Consider the following 25,049-nt stretch of genomic DNA (forward strand, 5'->3'; position numbering starts at 1 on the left):
CCAGTGGCCAAGACACAGGAGGGCTTACTACCGCTCCCCATGCCAGCCAGAGCCCTAGAGCAGCCCGAAGCTCTCCGGCTCTAATCCCCGGGACGGGCAACGGGAGGACGTCACACACCCGAAGGACAAGGATGTCACAGAGGTGGTTCCGACACGAGTCAGGTGACTCGGGCTGAGTCACCAGGATATTTACCCTGGCGGGCCCACACACACCCCTTCAAAGCAGAGGCAGAAGGGGCGCTGCAGGGACCAGAGGCTGCACAGGGGCCGTGGCTGGTCTGAAGGCGCCGTGCCCCCTGTGGGGGGAGCACCCAGCCAGCAGAAGCAGGGCCCACAGCAATATGCCCTCAGCGGGTTTCTCCAAACCTTCGGAAGCACCTAGCTCGTGCTAACAGGCAAACGGTAGTCTCTACCCCTTAAAACCATGGTTTTGAGTAAATATGTTATAAGTACAGCATCGTCGTCTTGTCTTTCCCTCAAAAGCGGTTTGCTGAACACCTGGTCGGTGCCAGGCCTGTGTCGACAAGCAGGGACATCACTGAGAACACCAGAGCCCGAGGGCCGGGGAAGGACGCTGATGGGGAGCACCTGCTGATAATACAAGGAGGTCCCCACGTGGGCCAGCCAGGGGCACTGGGGGGCATAGAGGCCTCCCGGGGAGGGGTGTCCAACCTGACATCTGCAGGGAAATCAGAGAAGGCCAGGCAAAGAATGACGGGCCGGGCAGAGGGGACCAGCAGAGAGGACACTCAGGGAGCAGAGTCGGGACTCCAGGTGGCAAGGTGTGTGGGTCCCCGAGGCTTCCCACGGCCGGGTGCTGCAGGACGAGGGTGTGCAGCAGTGGGTGAGATGGCTTACAGGACACCAGGGTCCCACCTGCAGGTGCTCAGAGGGGAACGAGAGGGTCCCGTCTGCCACGCTCCCAGGGCTTCCGTCGGGCTCTGTGCGAACATGGGGCTGCCCGCCAGAGCGGGAGGCAGATCCCGCAGTCGGTCCTGAAAGGACAGGCCTCAGCAGACGGGGCCCTGGGACGGTGGTGTTTCCGCGTGAGCCACGGCGGGGTGGCAGGCGCGGAGGGTGCAAGTGAGTCGTCAGGGAGATGGGCCAAGAGGCAGGGAGATGGGGGTTTGTCTCGGTGTTGGTTTTTCCTGAGACATCAGGCCTGAGCAGGTTTAGGAGGTGACAGGAAGTCAGCAAAGAGCAGTCTGAAGACATAAGAGGAGGAGAGAGAATGGCGTCCCCCACAGTGGGAGGACAGGGAGTCTGGAGGCGGGGGCGGGGGGACCCCAGTGCGGGCAAGGTCCCCGGAGGCCACGGCAGCCCTTAACAGTTCCACATCCCACGGTCACCAGGGAAACCGCAAAATCTCTTACTTGAAAAGTTAGCATGATAAACTGATGAAAAACGAAGGAAAGAACAGAATATGCGGACCTGGCTTTATAAATAACGGCTTACGTCGTACATGAATATTTGCACGTGAGCCTCGCTTTCTCACCGGCCTCCGGAACCCGACCGGGAAGCGCGCGGCTCGCGGTTACCTGTGTGGATGCGGCTGTGCCGCTCTAGCTGGCTGGGCTTGGCGAACGCCTTTCCACAGGTGTCACATTTAAACACTCTTGGCTTCTGGGAGCTTGGCGAAGGGCCCGCCTGATGAGTCTGCATGTGCTCCTGTTACAGACCACACACAGAAAGGGAGAGATACTTGAGATCCCGGCGGGGCTCTCCAGACCTGCAACACGACCGCGGGGCCCACGTGAGCAGCAAGGACAAGCGGAGGCCAACCTGGGACGAGCGCCCTCGGGGACTCGGTGGGGGTGGGGGTGGCCCCCCGGACACCCGCAGGGACCAGCTGTGCGGCCTGTGCCCTCCCTCTGCCGATGACCTGGGCGGTTTTTAGGAACCCTGGTCCCTATCTGGTAGGCTGTTCCTCGACTGAGAACTGCCCCAAGCGTTTCTCATGACTAGACTGGGGCTGCGGGATGGGTGAAGGAGGTCACGTGCAGCTGCCAGAAAACACGGCAGAGGAAGAGCCGAGGCACACAGACGAGCTGTGGGTCTGAAGGGCAGACATCCGGGTTCGCCGTGCGGCAGAAGGCTGGATCCACGGCGGGCTAACTAGTGGTCAGATGAGGCCGCGTCTGCTGACGAGGAGCGCTGGCCGGCAGTCTCGGGGCCAGGTCCACGGCCCCCACTGTGGCATGTCACCTGACCGCGGCCCTGGAAATCACTTCCCAGAGCCCTTCCTCCTCCTGCCCCCTACTGCGTGCATGTCCCAGCGTTTGCCCAGCCCCTCTCCCGCCATGCGAACCCCATTCTCAAGGTGGGTGCAGAGCCAGGTGCCGAGGGGCGCCTGTTCCCCTGCGGAAAGCCGTGCCAAGCGCGGGCCCCCAGGGGGAGGGGCGCCCCTGCTTCCCCACGGCCTGGCCCCTAGGTGCTGGCAGATTTTTTACGGTTTGCTGCTCCGCTCGGTGGGAAATGGCATCTCACTGTCATCTGAAGTCCCACTAGACATGAATTCGGAAGTGCACTCGAACACACAACCCAGCGGATCTGATAAAACCACAATCCCACTGACCTTCACTCCAGAAAATGGGCAACTTTGTTACTCTTTCTGCGAGCGAGATCCGCGGCTGCTACTGAGTCACAGACCCCACCGGGCGCCTGTCACCCCCGGGCCCTGGCGGCCAGGGCGCGGCGGAGCGTACCTTGAGGTGCGTGGCACGCTTGAAGGCCTTCCTGCACACGGGGCACACGTGGATGCGCTCCCGGCCGTGCACCTCCTTGCTGTGGTGAAGCAGCACGGCGGCCGACGCGAAGGCGCGGCCACAGTCCAGGCACCGGTGCACCCGGCCCTCCTTCGCGGGCGGCCCGCCCGGCACGTCGGCGACCTGCAGTGGGTCGGAAATCCCGGGCCTCGCTCAGTGGCTGCAGCTCGTGAACGCACAGACACACAAGAGGACGGGCACGCAGGGACGCAGGGACACAGTGGCCGCGGATCAGACCAGCCCGCTCCTGCCCTCCGAGCAGAGCGTGGCGAACAGAACGCTGTTTCGCGCACGCAACCGTCCCGGGGCAGACTGTCGGGCTGCTCCCTCCCGGCGACCCATCTGGCAGTACGGGGGCGCAGTGCCCAGGGTGCTGAGAACGATGCCCCCACACAGCACGCACTCGGTATGTGCTGTTGCTGGCAGTAGTTTTAGTGCAGACGAGTATAAGGACACTGCCCCCAAAATGCTAGTGCTGTGGCTGAAGAGCTCCCTCAGCAAACTGCAGGATAAACAGCACTTCGCAGAAGGTGTGTCAGCTCTTGAGCGGATTAAAGCATTTCCCGAAACTCTGAATCACAACCAGTGAGGTTTTCAAATCATTTTAATGGGATGCCATTAACACCCCGAAAACAAACGAAGCAGGAGTTCATGACTCAGCTTTTATAAACAAGAGTTTAGTTTTACAGATAAAAACTTGTATATGGCAACTTAGTGAAAGAAAATTTTAACTAATTATAATGAAAATTGATGGGATTTGTCAACATTTTTATTCTAGTTTATCAAGTACTTTTTCATAATTTTCTAATATATAGAAATGGATAAAATTTAAAGAAAAAGACTTGACAACAAAAGGTTTCTATAAGGTGTTCTCAGATCACTCATCTGTGCTGTAATAAAAAAAGAGCAGAATGGACAAAGGATAAAACAAGGGATCAGAAGCACCCAGATGGTGCAGTCCTGTCTCCCTGTGACACTTCTGTGAGAGGTCTGTGCGTGTGAAGCAAAGAAACAATGGAAAGACCCTACGTGCTCGGGTCAGTGCATAAACCTGTTTCCTGGGAGTCAAAGGAAGCCTGGAAGCCCCTGGAACCGGGGAGGCCCGGGCTGCACTGCACCTGCAGCCACGTTTTAAGGAAGCACAGGATGAGAGCCGGCCACGCACAGCCGCGCGCACTGACTCGACAGGAGCCGCGGGTTTTCCGCGGGCGCACGTGGGCCCCCCCGGCAGCCACGCTACCGCGGGCCGTGAGCGCTGCGCCCACGCGTCCACCCGCGCTCCGAGTCCTGCGGGCCCTCGCAGTGCGTCACTGAGCTGCCGCAGGCCGCGGCCCCCGAGACACAAACTCACCTCCAGCTGGATGAGCTCCGGTTGGGAAACTCCCCGTGCTGACCGTGTCTAATTTCTTTATAAAAAAGGAGTCTTGTCCCACTGAAAGACCAGTAGGTAATTGTCCTGAAACTCATTTGCTCAAACTGCTTAAAATGTAATGCTGCTCAGAGCCAGTGGTTATTTATTGTCTGTACTTTACCTCTAACTCTGAAAAGTTTTAAGGAAAGAGATTTTATTAGAGTCTTCTGTATTTAAAACTATCACTTACTGAATGTCTTAGACCCTCAAAACATACGTTTTAAGGAAAAAACTACCAAATGACAAATAGTCCACGTGCACACACGTGTGTATACGAAAAAAGTACAACCAGACCTAAAAGAATCGGCAAAGGTATTACAAGAAAACCCTTGAAAAGAACTAAGTGTCCATGTGAAATCTGATCAGCAGACAAGTAGGAGATTCAATAAATTTAAAACTAGCCTCACACGTGACTAGTTTCTACATCTTATTTTGTGGCACAAAAACCTGGCCCCAGCAAACCACAAATCACGTAGTGAGGGAGTCAGTACTCACTGCTCAACCCAGGCTGTCCCCCAGGCCCTGCGCGGCTCAGCCCAGGCTCTTTACTCCCATTCGGCTAGAGACGGCCCCCCAGGAACGGCCCCCCAGCCCCCCCCAAGCCCTCTGGGCCCAGCCCCTCTCAATCCACATTCCTTACAACCCGCGACCGAGCGTGAATGCAGGCGCGCGGCGTACCTGGTAGGCGATTTCCTCACACGCAGCGGCGGAGGGCTGTGGGGTGTGGCTCACTAGGATGACCTGCGGCGAACCTGCTCCCCCTTGGCCCGACAGCGAGGGGTCCGTGAGTAAGGCTGGGAACTGCTGACCCTAGTAAGGACGGACTAGTTTAGAAGCTGTGACGATATCAAATCCAGCAGTAACGTACAAGATCTCTTACGGTGCAGCTACTGGGGACCACACGTGGGCAGGTCCTCAGAAAAGTTCACCACAGAAGCAGCACGTGACCCAGAGCTCCACTCCCACACGTGTGCTCGAGAGAAATGAAACCCTCACCCCCTCGAGCGCTCACGCGCAAATGTTCACAGCAGCCAAAAAGGCAGAGACAACCCCAATATCAGGTAGCCGGTGAGTGGATGCGCAAAATGAGGTGCATCTGAGTAGCGGAATATGATTCAGCCAAAAGAAGGGACTGGAGTGCGTGGGGCACGGGCCAGGCCACGGAAGAGCCTCGAACACAGGATGCTGAGTGAGGGAGGCCAGCCACACAGGACCACGTGTTGTGGGATGCCACTGATGTGAAATGCTCAGAACAGGTGCGTCTACAGAGACAGACAGTAGACTGGTGGTTGTCGGGGGCCTGGGGCTTGGAGGGGGGCACGGGGAGTGACTGCTAACCGCTAATGGTGCCACATTTCTTTCTGGGGTGATGAAACGTTCCAAAAGCCGATGTGGTCATGGGGGCTCAACTCTGTAGATATACTAAAGACCTTTAAATTCTACTTCAAATAAATGGGTGAACACTACAGTATGTATGGTATATCTTAACAACGCTCTAAATATAAAGAAGGCTTATTTGTTTACAAATGCACACAAACCGCTGTGAGTCCCACCACCACTCCAGCACCTCTCATACCGACCGTGGATCTGGGACGGGGCACGCAGCGGGGCGTCTGGCTGGGCTGGCCCGACCACAGGCTCCAAACGGGAAGCCACACAAACTTGCACACCTGCCGAACCAACGCTGATTCTCACACACATTATGTGTGATCAGAACACATAAGGATTTGAAGAGCCGCTATCAACGGAGGGGCACAGAGTCACAGGGCACTTTGGTCACGGCGCCCCCGGCCGAAGATGAGGGGTGATCTCTGGGGCAAGCCCAGCTCCCACGGGGCAGATAAAGACTGGAGCAGGCACAGGACGGCAAGAAATGGACTGAGAAGGCACTGGAAGAATTTCAGGCCCACTTCTCCTGGGAAAGACATTTCCTCAGGCAGACAGGGACAAAGAGACAATGGGGTAGAACATGGGGCAGAATATAAATTTACAGGGAGAGCATCATGGATTCTAGAGAAAAGGAGCTTCTTAAATTGATTTGGATTCTCTGCTTTTCATACGCACCTTTAAGAAAAGTGAAATGATATTTTAGGTGTCTCCGTTTATCAAAGTTTTTTACACAAACGTGGCATATTTTGGCAAGGTCCTATGCGTACCAATAAAGCTTCATGTTTGCCACCCCACTTACGCCAGAACTTAGTTGAATATCGCTGCTTTCAAGTACCAGTCACTTCTGACTCCTGTCACTCATCTGCCACCAGCTCTGCCACCCCTCTTACCAGACCACCCAATTTGGGAAAATGGTGTCAGTCAAAATTAATAAATTCACATTTCCTAATTTTACGAATCAAAGACAAATACCACTGCTAGCCAGAAATTCCAATATATGTAAGAACCAGTGTTGGCTCAATAAACTCATATATTCTCAAAGGAAAGCTAAGGCCTTTGAGATTCTGCACTGACGCAGGTTTATCAAGGGGAAATAACAAAATTATAGACCTGAGGACTAGATTAGCAACTGCCAGGGGAAGGGGCAGTGGGTGGCAACATGAGGGACCCTTGTGGGATGGAAGGTTCCGGGTCTTGACTATAACAACAACCATACCTGGCCGTGATATCGTACCTAGAGTTTTGCATGATGCTACCACCTGCGGAAGCTGGGTAAACAGTACACAAGATCTGTCTGTATCATTTCTTAAAATGGACTATGAATCAACAATTAACTCAAAATAAAAAGTTTTAATTTTAAAAAACTCCCAATACAATGTAATTTAGTAGCTTATTAGTGTTTCAGTCGCTAATATTAAGTACTCTTAATGCATACGCCTGTTTTAAAAATCAAGTGTCTAGTAAAATAAATGCTCAACAATGAGCCACACCCAAGGAAGTGGTGACCTGAATCTGCTAAGGTGGTACCATCTGAAAGTCCTTTATCTTCGGTTCGATGATTACTTGTAGCGTATTTATTTCTTGGTTATGTTTCGGCTTACACCGAGGTGGAAGTTATAGGAATTCTCACTCCCAAGTGCACGTGGGGAAGGGAGCCGGGCCCCGGGCGCTCACTAGCAGAGTCCAGCCCCACCCACAGCTGTGACTCAACCTTGCAAGGTGAGCCTGGAGATTCTGATGTGCAGCCAAGTTTGGGAAATGCTGCTCAAACACCACTAAGGCTTGCCACCCTGACGGACGAGACTCGGTGTGACAGCCGACCTAACTCCCTACCACGCCCCTGAAAGTCAGCCTCATCCAGTGTTTCCCTGTTCGGTCATCTCGCCAGGGATCTGCTCTCAGCAGTCATCATTGCCATGCCCTACACAGTTCAACATGCCCGCCTGAACATCATACACACCGTGCCGCAGAGAGAACATCCAGGCACGCCCACGGCACCCCCAGGGAGGAAGCAGGGAGGCTTCGGCAGCCCGGGCCCAGGCTAGGACACACCCAGGCACTACAGTGCACGGCTGTTAGAGCAGAACCCTGGCTCCATCGCACCCGCCACTTCCGGTGAAGCCCCCAGTCACACTCTGACTTCTCATCAAGACCCAAAACCACACTTCCACATCTAATGACCGAGGTTTGAGTGTTTTGTACCGGGTCAATTATCTGTATTCTCATAAAGTAAAAAACAAACAAAAAACCCACCAAACCGGGAATGCAAGCTGGTGCAACCACTCTGGAAAGCAGTATGGAGGTTCCTCAAAAAGTTGAAAATAAAGCTACCATACGATCCAGCAATTGCACTACTGGGTATTTACCCCAAAGATACAAATGTAGGGATCCGAAGGGGTACGTGCATCCTGATGTTTATATTATAGCAGCAATGTCCACAATAGCCAAACTGTGGAAAGAGCCAAGCTGTCCATCGACAGATGAATGGATAAAGAAGATGTGGTGTGTGTATATATATATATATATATATATATATATATATATAATGGAATATTATGCATCCATCAAAAGGAATGAGATCTTGCCATTTGCAACGACGTGGATGGAACTGGAGGGTATTATGTTGAGCGAAATAAGTCAGAGAAAGACATGTATCATATGACCTCACTGATCTGAGGAATTCTTAATTGCAGGAAACAAACTGAGGGTTGCTGGAGTGGGGGGTGGGGTGGGAGGGATGGGGTGACTGGGTGATAGACATTGCGGAGGGTTGCTACGGTGAGCGCTGTGAACAGCGCAAGACTGTTGAATCACAGATCTGTACCTCTGAAACAAATAATACATTATATGTTAAAAAAAAAAGAAGAAGAAGAAGATAGCAGGAGGGGAAGAATGAAGGGGGGGAAATCGGAGGGGAAGACGAACCATGAGAGACGATGGACTCTGAGAAACAAACTGAGGGTTCTAGAGGGGAGGGAGGTGGGAGGATGGGTTAGCCTAGTGATGGGTATTAAAGAGGGCACGTTCTGCATGGAGCACTGGGTGTTATACGCAAACAATGAAACATGGAACACTACACCAAAAACTAAAGATGTAATGTATGGTGATTAACATAACAATAAAAAAATTTAAAAATAACCACCAAACCTACAAGAATTCATATAAAATAGAATTCATTTCAGGAACGAATCAGTTACTTATTTTTGTTTTCAGAACAAGAACTGAAAAATCACTTTGCTTTCTTGAATATCTTTTTTCAGATTTTATTTATTTGACAGAGAGAGCACACGCACACATACAAGCAGAGGGAGCGGCGGAAGGAGGGGAAGAAGCAGACTCCTCACTAAGCGGGGGAAGCCTGATGCGGGACTCGATCCCAGGACCCCGAGATCATGACCTGAGCCAAAGGCAGACGTTTAACTGACTGAGCCTCCCAGGTGCCCCCTTGAATAGATTTTTAAGTGAATGCTTGCATTTCCTTAAAAAATTGTCAGATTTAGTGGCCTGATCCTCACCTCTGCCACCAATAGTCCAAAATTTGGAAAGAAAAACTCATCTCAAGTTTGTAGTTGAAGAAGAAATCTTTCTGACCCACCAATTTTTCTTTCAATAACTTCCCTAGTAAAGAAACTGCAAAGTTACTTTTTAATGCAGGTACATCACTGTAATTTAACTTTTACTTCAATGGGTTGTAATTTTAAATAAACTAATTTTTCTGTGGTACATCAAAATGATCATTTACCCCACATAATATTCTTTTCTAGTTGGACTACTTGCAAGTTTAAAATTACGATTACTTGTGGACATACATAAATGTCTTCTTTCCAAACATTCCGCTGTTACAGACTCAACTGTGACCCTTGGGTTCAAGCCACCTAACACCACTATGTGAGTAAACTACTGAAGACCACACCCCTTTGTGCTTTTACCACCATTTTCTCTTGTGGAATTTATAAAGAAAGAAAAACATAGAAAAATGGTACACAATGTATACTATTTTCATGTCTTTTTAGCACTTAAAATTCACGGGTTCACACTCTTGGGCTCCTTCAGTGACTCTCGGGAGGCCCCGGTTTTCCACGTGCGGAGTGAGTTTCAGAGCAGACACGTGGGATCAGCTGCCGCCTTTGCCTGTGGCCCCCTCTCGATGCTCTCACTTCACTTCCTCACTGAATTCAAGGAGCACACATTGTGAACTGTGTTAAGGGATTAATTATTAAACCCTTCGGTATTTGTGCCTCTTAGTGATTAACTCTCATCTGTATTGAACAATTATTTCTAGAATGTTTAATTTCTCACAAGCACCTTTGATTTCCAGCTCAAATTTTTATGGTCATAAACAATCCTAATAATTTACATATTTATAAGCATTTCCATATATGTTCATTAACCTTTTGACAACAGAATGATGGTTTTATTTTTGCAATAATTCATTATATTTAGAAAAACATCACTCATAAAGCTAAGACAGCTTGATCTGGTTTTTTCAAATTTTCAGAGTATTAGATCATTGTGAGCCTAATTAAAGTCTGGCAGCTAACAGAAAAGATTCCAATAAAACTACAGAATTTCTAATGGAGATTTTTAATACCACTGTTTTATACAATGTATGCTAATTAATCAATTTGGCATTAAATTTTTGATTGGGTAATTTTGGGAAAGCAAGCCAGAGAGCATAGATAAGCAAGGTAAGCCACAGACATGCAGGAGGGAGCTGCCATCTGTCCGGACCAACTTTAGTGCCACCCCCCACCCCTCACCCCCCAGCTGCTCTCAAACCCGGCCAGCCTGGACATCAGCGCTGGGGCAGGAGAGAGAGAGGGCGGCTTACGAGGAGAACTCCCTGCCGTGGCCTGCCGTGGCCTGCCGTGGCCCTGGGACACAGAGCCGGGGCGGGGGGGCAGAGGGATTGGCAATCTGTGCTGGGTGTGACCCAGGAGGAAGGGACGGTGGCCAGTGAGCAGACGGCAGAGACTCCTCCAGGCCACGTCTGTAAAGAAACGTGGCCTTGGTGCTGCAAGCAGCAGGGACCACGGAAGGGTGTTAGCCACAGGAGCAGCGCATACGTGTGCATACGTGTGCCAAGCAGTATCACCGGGCGGAGGGGGGAGCTGCTGATGGAGCCACGGTGGGGCCAGAACCCGTGCCCGCCACTGCACTCACCCTGCACGTGGACCTTACGTCATCACGGCGCTGCCACCGTCACGATCAACCCTTTGCTCCCACGCCCTCTGAGATCCTTCTCGGGCAGAACGCCCTCCTCGGCCCCGACCCCCGCGCCCTGCCTGGGGGCACATTGGGGGCCCAGCAACCACCCGGTGCACCGAGGAAACACATCCCCAGCAAATATTCACAGACTTTAAAAATGGACCCTAGCAAATACTGAGAACTCTCCGTTGAACTTTCATTGCAATTATAATGATCATTAACTCTCAAAGTGATAGAATTTAACAAACAGTGGGGCGCCTGGGTGGCTCAGTTGGTTAAGCGACTGCCTTCGGCTCAGGTCATAATCCTGGAGTCCCGGGATCGAGTCCCGCATCGGGCTCCCTGCTCGGCGGGGAGTCTGCTTCTCCCTCTGACCCTCCCCCCTCTCATGTGCTCGCTCTCTCTCATTCTCTCTCTCTCAAATAAATAAAATCTTTAAAAAAATAAAAAAATAAAAAAAAATAAAAAAAGAATTTAACAAACAGAAAACAAACCCATAATCCATAGAAATAAATGCCTCTGGCTTTTTCTGATCAAACCTCACCCCACCCTGCAAGGCATTAAATTTCATTAAAATTTGTATCTTAAAGAATTGTTACATCATGACTACTTCTTTACTACAGTTACAAGTCCACAGGGAGGAGCCACCCCCGACCCTGAGTGTGGACGATCTACGCCACAGGACAAGGGCCGCGTCCCGCACACGAGTGCACCCCGCCAGCGCCCGTCAGCGGCGAGCTCGCGCCAGGGCCGCAACACAAGGCTTACAGTCGTCACCACCAGAGTCCCGGCTGGGAAATAAGGACACAACAACCCCCCAAACACCAACCAAGCTCCATGCATCCTGTGTCTAGAAAGAAAACACACCGCTGACCTCTTAGGATGGCCCCTCCTGTTCCAACTATAATTTTAAAATGTAATACTAATTTTCAATATGTAGAAGGTGATAACGTCCTGACAAACAGGTGATGAGTAACACGGGAGAAGAAGTAAATGTGACACTGTGTGAAGAACTCAGTGAGATACTTCTTCCTTCGCGGCGGGAGGACGCAGGGGAGGACGGCACAGCGGGCCCTGGCCTCCGGCACCGACGCAGCCACCACGGGCTGTTCCGCGGAGGGCTACTTGGTGCAGACGCTGGTCCGCCGACCGGAAGCCAGCCCTCGCCCCCGCTCCCCTGCAGCCGGCCGTGTGTTCCCATGGGAGCTGACTCCCGCCAGGGGCCCTGGGAGGGCTTCTGCCAACAGCACGGGAGCGGTTCAGAAGCACAACGACCTGCAGGTACGAACGGCCCGAGACTGGCTCCGCACTGGCCGGGCCGGGCGGACAAATGTCCCTCTCTTACAAACGGCCAGGACTAGAATCCAGGGTCCAAACAGCCGCCCTGTGGCTGGCTGTGATGGGGCCAGACCACTCCTGCCCTGGAGGCCACAGTCTTAACTCCTCGTCCTGTGCGGCGAGCCTGAGTGCAGACGAACGAGCCTCAAGAACGTATCCTGCTTCTGATCCCTCGGCACATCCTACCGTGCTTACAGCAGGGACAGGGATATAGAAAGGGGAACAACCAGATAGGGTTAGTACAGTAACTCTCCATTATAATTTATCACGGTTTTTCTAATTAAAAACTCTGAAAGGTGTTCCAGTGTCTCAGCTCAATGCATTATTCAAAATGCACACTCTTCAATCTGGCGCACTGCAGCCATTCACCTAAGACCGTAAGTCACTGAGAGCATGACAATTCCTACACTACTTACCGAAACCCTGAATGCTCATGATGCCCCTCAACAGACTCATAAAACTAAATGCTGCACAGCCATTAAAAAACCTTTGCATTCCTAAAATCACGGATGGGGGAGCACCTGGGTGGCTCAGTTAGCGAAGCATCCAGCTCCTGATTTCGGCTCAGGTCATGATCTCGAGGTCATGGGGTCGGGCCCCACGTGTCCCTCTCCCTCTGCTTCTCCCCCCACCCCATTCATGTGCTTGCTCTCTCTCTAAAAAAATTAATAAATACAAATCTTAAAAAATAAAAAAAAATTAAAATCACTGATGGGGAAGGTATTCATGGTGCAGTAAGAGGGAAGTTCACACTACATGACGTATATATGAGCTCACTTCTGTGGAAATGTTAACACACATGTCTATATGTCTCCATATAAAGCTTTGGAAGGATCGATACACTACAAGGTCAATCACAGTTCCGTCTGGCCGTGGATTTTTAAAAACAGTCTTCTGTTTTATCTGAATTTCCCTGTCTCCTTATTGCATCTAACACATTACTTGTATTTTAATCAGAAAAAAAAAAACTCTTCAGTTTTGAAAACGATGCCCAGCAGATGCACTTAGGAAAAAAGAAACTGAAGGGTGCCACGACCCCCCCCGAAGGGCGGGGCGGCGCCCTACCTGAGAAGCAATGTTGAGCGTGACCGTGTCCAGTCCTCCGGAGAGCAGGCCCTGAGTATCGGCCAGAGTGAGCGTGACGCTAGCATCTCCTCCGACTGCTGATGAAGCCATGACCAGGTTCTGAGCAGACATGGCCGATGGAGACATGGGTGTCGTCGCAGGGAGGCTTCCAGGGGTAGCATTCAGCTCTACGAAAAAGGAAGACGCACTTCAGCGGCAAAGCTGGGCAAGTCCAGTCATAACAGGACGGGAGGGTGGTTTTAGGAAGGAACTAATCTGTCAGAATCGGCGTTTACATTACCTAAGCTTCTGAAATTACACCGAGATAATCATAGAATCTCTCATTCCAATTTTAAGGCCAGGCTTCTACAGTTTCTGAATCTCTTTATGCATAAATACACTTTGCTTAAGTATGATATCAAGAAAAACACAGTAAAAGAGTAAAAATGTGACGCTACAGTCCTAGTCACTACTGCTAAGGCAGGAGGAACTGCCAAGAATTTCCAGGACACTGTCCCCGTCCAGGACCAGAGAGGAGCCTGCAGAGAGGAACCAAACGGGACCCACCGAGCATCGATCGGCAACACGGCTTTACAGTGTGACCTTAACTGCTTAGCCCCCGCCGCCCTCCTCTAGGTCTGCTAAGGCTGAAATAAACCTCATGCAACCCTTTAAATATTAATTTATCCTGCATGGCATCTTACTTTTCTTTGGAAAAGACAACAAGACTTTTTAATAATTTCCCCTTGCAGCCAATGATAAGAGAAAGGAAGATATCTGGGACAGAATCAGGCAAAGAAAGGCCTTTTCTTTTACAAAACAGAGACTCGGCTGGCAAATGAGATGGGCTGAGCACGGGATTATCAAAGTCCTGTGGTGGACAGCAACAGAAAACAATTTTTGGAGTTTTTACTTGTAAGCATAACACACATGCACATGCGTGCACACACACACACACACACACACACACACTGCTCACCATCTATCCTTCCATTCATCTGACAAACGTGACTTATCATCCCCTGTGTCAGCCACTGGGCTAGGTGCTACAGATACCAAGATGGTAACTAAAGCAAAAGGTGAAAACACTATTTCCTAATTAGGTTCAAAAACAAAAAGAGACTCCTGTGGATACTTTGCTGTGACTTGGGTCCCATTAGTCCAGAGCCTCTGCTCTGCGTCAGGGGCCAACAGGGAAACTAGGTTACTTACTTGTAACTGGAGTCCTCCAAATACAATGCCTCCATAGATCCACACTCTTGGAGTCCCACACTGTGTTGCACAGACCTGGAACCTTCAAAAGCAGTATAACCATTAGGAGGCTAGGAGTCTCTGCTCTGCAGCAGCCACCGGGGCTCCGAAGACAACCTCGTCCGACCCCCCCCACCGTGCTGAGCATCTGCGCAGAGTGGACTGCTGGGACACGCTGGGACCGGAGGAGTGTGGATTTGTGGAGGGTGTATGTTCTAAGCACTCCAGTTACCAGTACCTGGGTCAACCTCGTGTTCTCACGTCACCTCCACGCACCCTTCCTCTTGCAGACTAGCATGCACGTATGATTTTAACAGGAGTAGACGAAGACTAAAAAGAAGGATCCTGAGAACATGGCAACGACCAGCTACGTGCACTGATGTTCAATCAAAATCACCAGGGTGAAGACTGGGGTTGGGCCGTCAAAGCGCCCGGTCAAGAGAAGCATGTGGTGAAAGGCTCACCGGAATTATATCTACAAAGAGTGAAACCAGATGCTAACGGGGTTCACTGCGACTCACAAGGCCAAGACTTCAAGCCTCACCCGAACTCCTGAAATAAAGGAATGTCTCTTCTCCGCTCCCCACCAGCAGAATCGGACTCCCTGATGATCATTAATGCAGTGAGGGGGTCCAGGACTGTCAGGCACAGGAAATCCAAAGAGAAAACAGAAGCCTGTCACTGAGCTGAAGTGAATCCCGACACGGAGGTCAGTGGGGACACTAACCTCAGCCAGTGCTAGACTTCACATCTCTACGCCAACAGTGTGTGAATGAATGTTCAGCTATGTTCCACATTCAAGACATTTTCCACCAAGAGGATGGTATCAGTTCAAGTAGAACTTCTATCCTCGGGCACCTGGGTGGCTCAGTCGTTAAGCATCTGCCTTCGGCTCAGGTCATGATCCCAGGGTCCTGGGATCGAGTCCCACATCGGGTTCCCTGCTCGGCGGGAGGCCTGCTTCTCCCTCTCCTACTCCCCCTGCTTGTGTTCCTGCTCTCACTATGTCTCTCTCTGTCAAATAAATAAATAAAATCTTTAAAAAAAAAAAAAAAAAAAAGAACTTCTATCCTCAAAATGGTCCAAAAACAGGTAATGTGAGTAGGAAAAAATGAAGTTTTCTTAAACACGCAATAGCATAACTAATTAAATGCTATAATTACATTTGTTCAATATATAGTTCTTAATTATATAGAAAAAGATTTACTTAAAGCTCTAGAAACCACAGTTTCATTCAAACTAAATACTCTCAACCTGGAAATTAAGGTTGAATACTTGAGCACAGACTGCAAACTCTCACCTTCAGTCCTCATTTACCGGCTCTGAAACCACAAGTCCTCCAGGCCACATCGCAGAAATCTAAGTCTTACTCAGTTGACGGTTCTAACTCAAAAAAAGTCATCTCTAAAGGATGAGTAAATCCCTCATGGTCATCAAACCCATCACTGTCTTAAATCCTTATTGGGATAATCTTTATAGCTTCTGAGAAAATGATAATTTTGGAAAGTTTCATAAGCAGTTTAAAGGATGTGAGATCAGTTTTCTTCTTGAGATAAAAACGTGGCAAGAAAGGTGTGTGTGTGCTGGGGGGGACTGCGGGAACAGGGAGACACATCGTCTGGCCATTCATCCCCAAGGAGAAAGTGGGGAGAATGTCCTCCGTAATTATAAAATGTACCCACAAATGGGAAATGTTAAGACTTCTGAGCTGCTGGGAAGGAAGTAATTGATCGTACTTAAATCTGGAAGAAACAAAATAACCTTACAAAGGAAGGAAAAACAGAATTGTGGCTTTTTTTTCCCACTGAAAACATGACTCAATTTATTTATCAAAATTATGTTAATAGTGGACAAAGGTAAGAACCAAAAGATAACAGCCATCTGAGATAAATTCCTTAAAAAGCTGTGCTAAACTTCCAGCCCGTTAGTAACACCTTCTGCCTCTGCGAGGGCGCTCACAACACGTGGGACCACATCCTAAGAAAACCACGTGTGTCCGGTGTTGTCGTGGATGCGTCAGGGTCAGACCGTGAAGAGGCCTCCGACCCCATGTCAGGTATCTGAACAGAAGCCCATGCTTCTGTCTTGCACGGGGAACGCTGCGGTCCTTGTTTATTTACATGCCCCTGAAAGGGAACGCCCTTGTTCTTTTCAGTGCTGCAGTTAAGATGCCAAGGGCCAGATCTGTCCCAGAGGCTGAAAGCCTCAAGGGCATCTCATGCCCAGCGGGAACTCCAGGGGACAACAGCCCCGGGCACCTGCGCTGTGCTCTGATCTAAAGGGCCACATAAAGTGGCACTTGCAAACACTGAGAGTTTTTGTTTTACTGTTTTTCTTAGAAGAGGCATGTCTAATCACAAAGGCATTTTAGTTTCAATTCCTGGTGTGGCTTGAAGCTGGGCCTGGGAGTGACTCTGACCCTCAGGAAAACGTTGCCCTTTCAAGACGCCATCTCTTAACCGATGTTATACCCACGGGGTCAGTTCCACTATTATAACTCGTAGCAGCGGAACATGCAAACCTCCAAAAATACCTGCCTACCATCAAGGATTGAGTAGTTCAACGCAGGAAGAATCTCTTCCCATATCCAGGTTTATTCAAAGACGCCAAAGGTACCGGAGGACATAATACAAGGGCTCATAGAAAACTAACCCTCTATGTATAATAGCAGATATGACATCATTAAACATTCTAAATTAGGAGCTCAACTTTTATTTCACTAAATTCCTTGGAAGAAAATTTTAAATAAGGCACCAAATTACGCTAAAGGAAAGAAATGTTCTCAGTTGGCTCTAAGACAGTAAAGTGTAAAGAAGAGACAAAGATTAAGTCAGGAAAAGGGGAATGTGTGTGGCTTTCAAAGGACCACGAGTGCATGATTCACAGTGGCCTTATGCACAACAGCTGTTCCAAACACCCCCCACCCCCACCCCACCCCCCTGCTGCACGGAGAGACCGCTCCCCTGCAACATGACATCTGTCACTAAGTGCGCAGGCGACACAGCAGGTAAAAGACCCCACGTCTCACCAACCAGATGCCGGCAGAGCCCCCGGAGCGCATGTGTTCTCCACCCTGAGCAGAACACGTCCCACTTTCAACGAAGTCCTCTGCTGTACCAGCAAACATCCAGGATCACCAAAGGAGCATAAAAAACCACTTCATTTAAATTAAAACACCGAGAACTCTCCTGGTCTTTCCATCCACTTGCCAAGGGCTCATTAAAGAGGTCAAGCAGAGCTTCCAGAGAGACACACGATCCCACCCCTGCCGGCCAGTTCGCGCCCCAGGGAAGCGGGCCGGGAAGAGCTGAGACTGCTAACATTCCAGAACGGAGCCCACGAAATACAGAGAGCACAGATGCAATGGAAACATCACGGGCCAGAAATGCAGCTGGGATTCTGACAAAGTCCTTAACCACACAGGTGCCCGCGCACACGTGAGCAGACGAGAGGGGTGGACAGAAAGTTCCTCCGCTGTGCCGAGTGGCCCGTGCCCCGCTTGGACGTGCCAGCCCGCCTCAGCTCACGGGCCTCCGTTCAGCACCGCGCCGCCACTCAGGATAGACGCCCCGCTCTCACAGAAGCCGACCCCAGCAGGTCAATGCCCTGTGGCCTCGGACCTGCTCTCCTTTATCTGTCGTTACCGCCACAATTTTACAATGCTTTACAGATTCTTCAATGAAGTCTGTGCTCCGTCAGTTTCTAGGGTCCAAAATGCAAAGGGGCTACGTCTGTCCTGCTCAGTGTCACGTTCCCAGATTCACTACAATTCTTACCACACGATACACTTACAGTCTTTTGTTGAAGAAATGAACTACTGCGTAAGAAAGCATTTCAAATAGGCATGAAAAAAAAGCCTTCCTGTAGCTACTAATATATCTAAAAATTAATTTTTTTCTCAAAAAATGATAAAGTTGGAAAATTAGAAGGCTAAGAAATGAAATAAAATCTCTACAAGATAAAAAAAAGGAGACAGGCATGCCATCGTAATGTGATGACGAGTCCTTATGAATCTGAAACTTATTTTACTGGAGCTCATTTGCTTTTATTTGTCAAAGTCTACACTTCAAAACCTTAGAAAGATGCCTTTTTAAAACCGTGTTCTCGTCGTGTGGGCTGGCGCCGGGAGAGTCTGGCTGCGGGGCACAAGGCCATGAGCTAGGCAGGTCCCCGCACAAGTGGCGGGGGGCGGCTTCGGGACGGAGTCCTGAAAATGCCCACGCGCATCAACACATGGCACCCTGTCTATCTGAATGAGACGATTCACTTTTACTCCTCAGTCAGCAGAACGACTAACTGGTGGGTAACTCTAGAGCGGATCTGTATCCTGGACGGAGAGACGAGCACACGTCCCGGGTGGCAGAACACGCCGCTGACACACCAGTCAGGAAAAAAGACGGGCGCCTTCTCTCCTGCGACCGGGACACAGCCCTGCGACTGGCTCCCGGATCACGTCCCTGGTGCTGACGGGCTGGCTGCATACCTGAGGAGTTCAGGGTCGCGCTCTGGGCGAGCAGCTGGTCACTGCTTATGGTTAGGGTGGCGCCGGCGGACTGACCACTGGCAGCAGGAGCTGATAGCCTTATGCTTCCGTTCACTTCACTACTTCCATTAGCATTGTGCTGAATAAGATCTTGACCTAAATGGAAATTAATATTGTGATATCTGAAAGTAACACGTTAAGTCACATCCTGGCAAGCGGGTTAAACATAAAATAACATGCTATTAAAATGAAAGCTGTTTCATTTATGATAATATTTACAGAAAAGAATGAAAAGACCATGAAACACACTTCCCCTAAATGCCACTATTTGTTCACACTCTCCAAGCTGTAAAGCATTTTGAAGTGCTTCTCGAGAGTTCTACTTTGACTCAGTATTTAAAATAGGCACTTAAAATTACAAACTTTGTTGAATAGAACTTACGGCAAACGTGTGTTTAAGTGGATCGCAGGGACACGATAAAATGGCGCCCGACCCTCCCCTGACCTCCCACCGCTGGCGCTCGAGGAAGCAGCGACGCTGCGGCTCCTGGCTGAGGCTCCCCGCACCACGGCACTCGGGGCTCACACGTGCTTGGGGTGCACGCCCACTGGGAGGCACTGGCCTTTGGTTCTAAACCTGCACACGCCAGCTTCGGTAGCTACAGCGATCACATGCTGTAGGGAAACATGCACGGGAGAACTGGACAGTCTGCTGACGTGTCCACGAAACCCACACTGAATGCTTCGGGAAGACTGGACACAAACAAGTTACCCTAAAAAAAAATCTACTGTCAAGTTAGGCTTAAGCAAGACAACTCTGCAAACTGGGGGGAAAAGCATCAAAAGACAGAAGGACGCTGCCCTTGGCTGTTTCATCAGCGGCATCCTCACACCGCTCTACAGAAACAGAAAGGGGAAAGCAGCTGTGCGTGCCGGGCACGGGCAAAATGGAAAAGGCAGAACTCTGATCAGCACAGCAGACCCGTCTTCAAAAGGCCTGTGGATGAAGGGTCAGAGTACGTGGGGGACCACTTTTTTGATTCTCTGCTGAAAACTGCCTGAGACATCAGATAAGAGGGCTTTGGTATAGAGGAACTAGATCATTTGGGAGCCTGAGCACTATTTTTGCCTTTTACCCAATGTTCAGTTTCTTTCTCAAATGACCTCTGAACTGCTAAAAGTCCACAAAACTTCACTGACGTAACAATTGTTTCCTAACATGGACAAGCATGTATAATTATACACACTAATGGAAAAAAGAACTTCCTACAAAATAACTGAAAATCCTACCTAGACGCTTTCAACAAGTGACCATAAATAGAAAGTCTTTTTCCTACAGCCTTTTCAGCACAGAGTAAGGAAACGCTGCCGTGTGAGTTGCCAATTCCCATGAGCACAATAATGACGACTGAGAACAAGAAGTCTCAAGCCCAAGGTTTGGGCAAACCCCGTGTCATCAACTGGTTTAAAGATTTCTCCGAGGATAAACCTTTATAGCTAATTTTTTTTAAAAAAATTGGTTAAATTCGTCTCCTTACTGTTTTGAAAATACTGATAAGTAATAAAATAACTTCATGATCAAGAACAGGAAAACACAGAAGGAAGAGTAGCACGATCCAGACGCTAAGTAACACACGGTCTGAGCCGTCAGCAGGGCCCCTGCAGGCCGGGCCTGTTGTGCAGGACCAGCACAGTGCCTCACATACTGAGGGCACTCAGGAAAAGTGAACTCGCTCAACAAGCAAGTTCCTTAAAATAAAAAAAGTATTAAAATTCAGATATATACAAAGAACCCAGGAAGGCAATTGGATTACGTAAAATTGAAAGTTAATGTTTGCTGCCTAATAGCATCTAAAATCACTCCATGTCACTCAAAACCAAAACTCCATCCAAGAATAGGTTCAAGTTTGTCACATACAGTAAAAGAAATAAAGATACTCCCTAAAAAAGAAAGCTTTTCGTTTCCTTCTGAATAACTTTTCTACTGCACTCACATATTTTGCAGAAATCTCCCTGAAACACGAGTCTATTCGCCTGGCCTGCTCCCCTGGCTGGGTCGGCCCAGGAGTCTGCCCACCACTACTCCCTGTGTTTTAAGGGAAAATGCTCCCATGTCCACCATGAAGCTCCCTCTTCCCCAGCGACGGTGTCCTGCCTCCTAGCAAAATATTTTTCCTGTCTTTAACAACCACCTCATAAGGCTGCTGCGAGGCCTAAATAAATTAGTATTAAATGCGTCAATATTTGTAAAAATACTAGAATAGTGCCTGGCACATAAGGGCCACAAAAATTATTGCTACATTTACCGAACAGCTAGGAGTCACGTGGGCAAAGCACACCGATAAAATATGCTGCAGGCTGAGGTAGAGGAGAACGTGCTGGGAGAATTAATGACACCGGAGGACAATCTGACCGCGAGCGCAGCCGTCTCGACACGTAGGACTGGTTTGCCGAGTTCAAGGCACCTGCACACCCAGAGGGTACTTTCTACCTGTTCACAGACTTCCCAGTGCCTCAGAGCACAGCTTGTGCAGGACCCCGGGGAGGAGCGGAGGCATCTAGAATGTGCCCGCGCACACGTCATCCCAGCCACACACGCCTCCAGTTTAGCGGAGCAGGAACACGGACGAAGAAGCTATGTAGCCCGCTCTCCGTGGACCAGATCAGTGTGTCAGGACAACAGACTCAAGCTGGAGGACAGGAGTAACTCTCCCTGTTAATTTCTGGTATTTGAACTGTGACACTATTTCACTAAACCTGAATTTCCCACATTTATTACAAATGCATATTGAGCACTGGCTGTATGCAAAACTCTGTTTTGCAAAAACAAACAAACAAACAGACATACATATACATATGAATAAGATATACTCAAATCGCAGGAAAAAGCAGGTTTAAAATGTGAAGTGACTAACCAGAGATGGTCAGGGTGATTTCCTGGGGAGACCCTGAGGACGACGCAGCGGTGGGCCCGGCAGCCTGCGCCAAGACCTGGCTCAGACTTGAGTTGTTAATGGTCAGGGTGATCTCGTGGGGGCCGCTGGAGGTGGACACCAGGCCTTGCGATGTCATCACCTGAGAGAGGTCTTGAGTCCCTGGTCATCATTACAAAACAAAATAAAGCTGGGCTTAAGAAAATAGTAATTTTCTCATTTTTTATATTAAAAATGTTTAGTGAGACAGTTATTTCAAAAGAAGATTCAAAAGAAGACATCAGTCATCTCTAATTCCCTCCTGCAGAGAGATAAGAGAGGCTTACGCTGAAACCGGAAGCCAACAGGACCACGGGAACAGGTGCGGGTAGCGATCTATGAGCGTACGGTGACTAGACATCACTGGTCACCGGGGAAGCTTGGGTACGCTTGGGACATTTGACGTGTTTGCTGAGCTTCCCAAAGACAGAAGGGGCAGCCCAGTGTCCTCAGTGCACACGGCGCTCACTTACCACTGCTGCTGGTGGTCATCACAGGGTCCTGCTCAGACAGCGGGCCGATGGTCAGACTGGCGGACGTCACGGTGGGCTGTAAGGACAGGCCAGGGATGGGCTGGATGACGACACTGGCTGGGACCGTGCTGTCCTGGGTCTGAAGAGAGCTGCTCTGTGAGGCCAGGCCGGGCTCCCCCGGCAGCTGCTGAGTAAGCAAGTTGCCCTGCTGTAACGTTTGCTGCAAAATAGTCGGGTCAATCTGCAAAGCAACAGAGATACTCGTCGTGGGAAGTTCTTGCTTACGTGCGATTCTGACCACATCGAAGCCCGGGATGCCATGGCACGCGTCGTACCTGCAGCGTGATGTTATTAATGCTGGAGGCATCGATTCCAGAGATCTGAACGTTGGGGCCGACTAGGTTAGCGGCCAACTGTAACTGTATGCCCTCCAGGGTGGTCAGGCTCCCGTCCGTCAGGGACACTGTCCAGTCACCGCCGGCTGCAGGGAGAGACAATGCAGATGACTGCCTTCGGAAAAGCTCCTTCGACAGGAAAGAAGCTCATTCTCACGTAGGGCTTTTTATATACCCAAGTCCCACACCTCGCCAACATGATCTAGTCACAGGTACTAATAATTACTCCACGCCATACACACACCTTAGCTGATTCAGCGCAAAACAAATTCTCTGAAATAGATATTATCCATCTTAAACACACCCGGAAACTGGGCTCAAAGAGATTATGTTGATTAGCCCAAGAGTTAAAACAGCAATGAATAATCGTGTTTTTTCAGGCTTTAATCACTCCACGGGTCACATACACAGAAAGAAAGCCACAGGACGTGTCTGATAGCTAGAATCAGTCACTCTGTCAATCCACGAAACACATAAATGGCCAAAATGTATACTTTTCAAGCACAAGGTGACCCAAGAGCAGTTAGCGAACTCTCCCATGTTATCTACACTGTTCATGAGGAGTTATCAAACACATCTCACTGTGACGTCCGTGGGAGGATGCTGAGAAAAACACACATTTAAACTCAGTAAGAAAAAGCAGATGTCGTGAAAGGAGAAGGAATGGAAGGGGAACTCATCTGCACAATGAGATTTTAGTCTTCCCAGCTGCCCTCTATGGGGAACTTCCAAGGAAGACACAAGTCGCCCAGCTCCCAGCAGCGTGCCCCCAGCAGACAGGCAGGCGGTGTCCGCGCCCTCAGGGCCCCCTCCCCAGTGCCCCGGGCTCACCGGACACGGAGGCAGGAAGAATAGCCTGGCCCACCAGGCCTTGCTGAAGCACGTTTTGATCGAACTGTCCCGTGAGAACAGAGTTGTTCATGATGAACACGTTGGGGTCGGTGGACGTCGGACTGAGCAGGTTCACGGGCTGCAGTCCCTCCGAGGAGCTTCGAGTCACTGGCTTCCGCGCCTTCTTCGGGTCGGGCTTATAATGGAACTGCATGTGAGTCTTCCTCCGCCCCGACGTGCGGAAGCGCAGCTCACAGTGGGGACACTTGAAAGGCTTCGCTCCTGTGTGCAGACGCATGTGCACCTTCAGGCTTCCCTTCGTCGAGAAGGCGTTGCTGCAGACGTGACAGCTGAAGAGCTTCTGACCTGTGGGGAGTCCAGCCATGGGTCAGCGGGGGCCGGCGGGGTGCTGACCCCGGGGGCCCGAGTGCTTGAAGGGAGCCCCGTGCTCCCACAGGACGCCCTGCAAGGGACAGAGTGCTGCTACACAGACTCTGAAGTGAGTAGGCGGTCTACAGTGTGAGCCCGGCGCTGTCCCCGTGCTCAGACTCTGCGGCGCGTGGGCACCGCTGCCCACCCTGAACCTCGGCGGAAGCTGAGGCCAGCGTCCCCGTGCCTCGGTGCAGAAAGGGCACACGCGTGTCTCGGCAGCTGTCTCTCACACCCGCACAGGGGGACAGCGCCCTGGGGCCACAGGTGTGCATCCCACGTTCAGCCCCTGGGACTCTGCGCTTTTCCTGTGTCCAGGGCATGATGAGGGCCGTGGAGCTGGACCTGAGTGCCCTGTCACCCACCTACTCTGCCCCAGAGAGGCTCTGGGAGGACAAAAGCATCCTGGTTTTCTGTTTCCCTCTACTGCTCCCAGAAAGCAAAACTGACTCTTTTTTACCAGGGTGGGCACACAGGGAGGGACTCACCCCAGGCGAGGGAGGCCTGCTGTCCCAACCCTGCTCGGGGGCCTCAAAGGTCACCCGAGGAGCCCAGCGTGGAGGAGGAGGCCTGAAAGGTATTCCTCAGAGAGACTCTTCCTTCTGTTCCTTATGCGTGGGAGCCAGCCCTGAATCCCGCGTGTGCGAGTCGTCCTGAACACGACCGGCACCGGCCGTGCGAGCGACCACCCCCCACCGGACCTGGGATGCCGAGCGGACCCCTCCTGGTCCTCGGCAGCTCACGGCGTCACACAAGAGAGACAGACACATGGCACCTAACAAAGTGACAGAAACACTTCCCGCAGAAGAGACACACTACATTTACGTATCTGTTTAATTCCAAATATTGACCTATCAGAAAACAATCATACGGCTTTACATAAGTGTGTAAAATTTCTTTTGCATATTTTTGGTCAGTTCTGCCGGTAACCAAAAATTAAGAATAGAAATTAGTTTGATAACCATAATCCTCTACCATTTCCTAAGAGTTCACCACGTGCCACTTTCTAAGCGATAACTGGAGGCTCAGAGAAGTGGCT

The 25,049-nt window shown here is 50.3% G+C and overlaps 1 protein-coding gene across 6 annotated transcripts in view; it reads right to left on the reverse strand.

Moving 5' to 3' along the window:
• ZNF236 (zinc finger protein 236) overlaps positions 1–25,049 on the reverse strand; it is a 91,302-nt gene that overhangs the window by 3,276 nt on the left and 62,977 nt on the right. For 4 of the 6 annotated variants that reach the window (XM_034996088.1, XM_034996089.1, XM_034996087.1 and 1 more), the window contains 9 exons: positions 23,582–23,947; positions 22,691–22,836; positions 22,356–22,596; positions 21,826–22,005; positions 18,911–19,066; positions 13,177–13,364; positions 4,855–4,986; positions 2,706–2,888; positions 1,539–1,668 (listed from right to left, as the gene is read on the reverse strand). In XM_034996088.1, coding sequence (XP_034851979.1) covers positions 1,539–1,668; positions 2,706–2,888; positions 4,855–4,986; positions 13,177–13,364; positions 18,911–19,066; positions 21,826–22,005; positions 22,356–22,596; positions 22,691–22,836; positions 23,582–23,947 — 1,722 coding nt within the window. Of the gene's footprint in view, positions 1–1,538; positions 1,669–2,705; positions 2,889–4,854; positions 4,987–13,150; positions 13,365–14,388; positions 14,471–18,910; positions 19,067–21,825; positions 22,006–22,355; positions 22,597–22,690; positions 22,837–23,581; positions 23,948–25,049 lie in introns of those variants that run through there. The other 2 variants (XR_004677648.1, XM_034996090.1) reach the window with 2 other exon arrangements.

Source organism: Mirounga leonina, unplaced genomic scaffold, assembly GCF_011800145.1.
Source record: "Mirounga leonina isolate KUSES-001 unplaced genomic scaffold, KU_Mleo_1.0 Mir_93, whole genome shotgun sequence".
NCBI lineage: Eukaryota > Metazoa > Chordata > Mammalia > Carnivora > Phocidae > Mirounga > Mirounga leonina.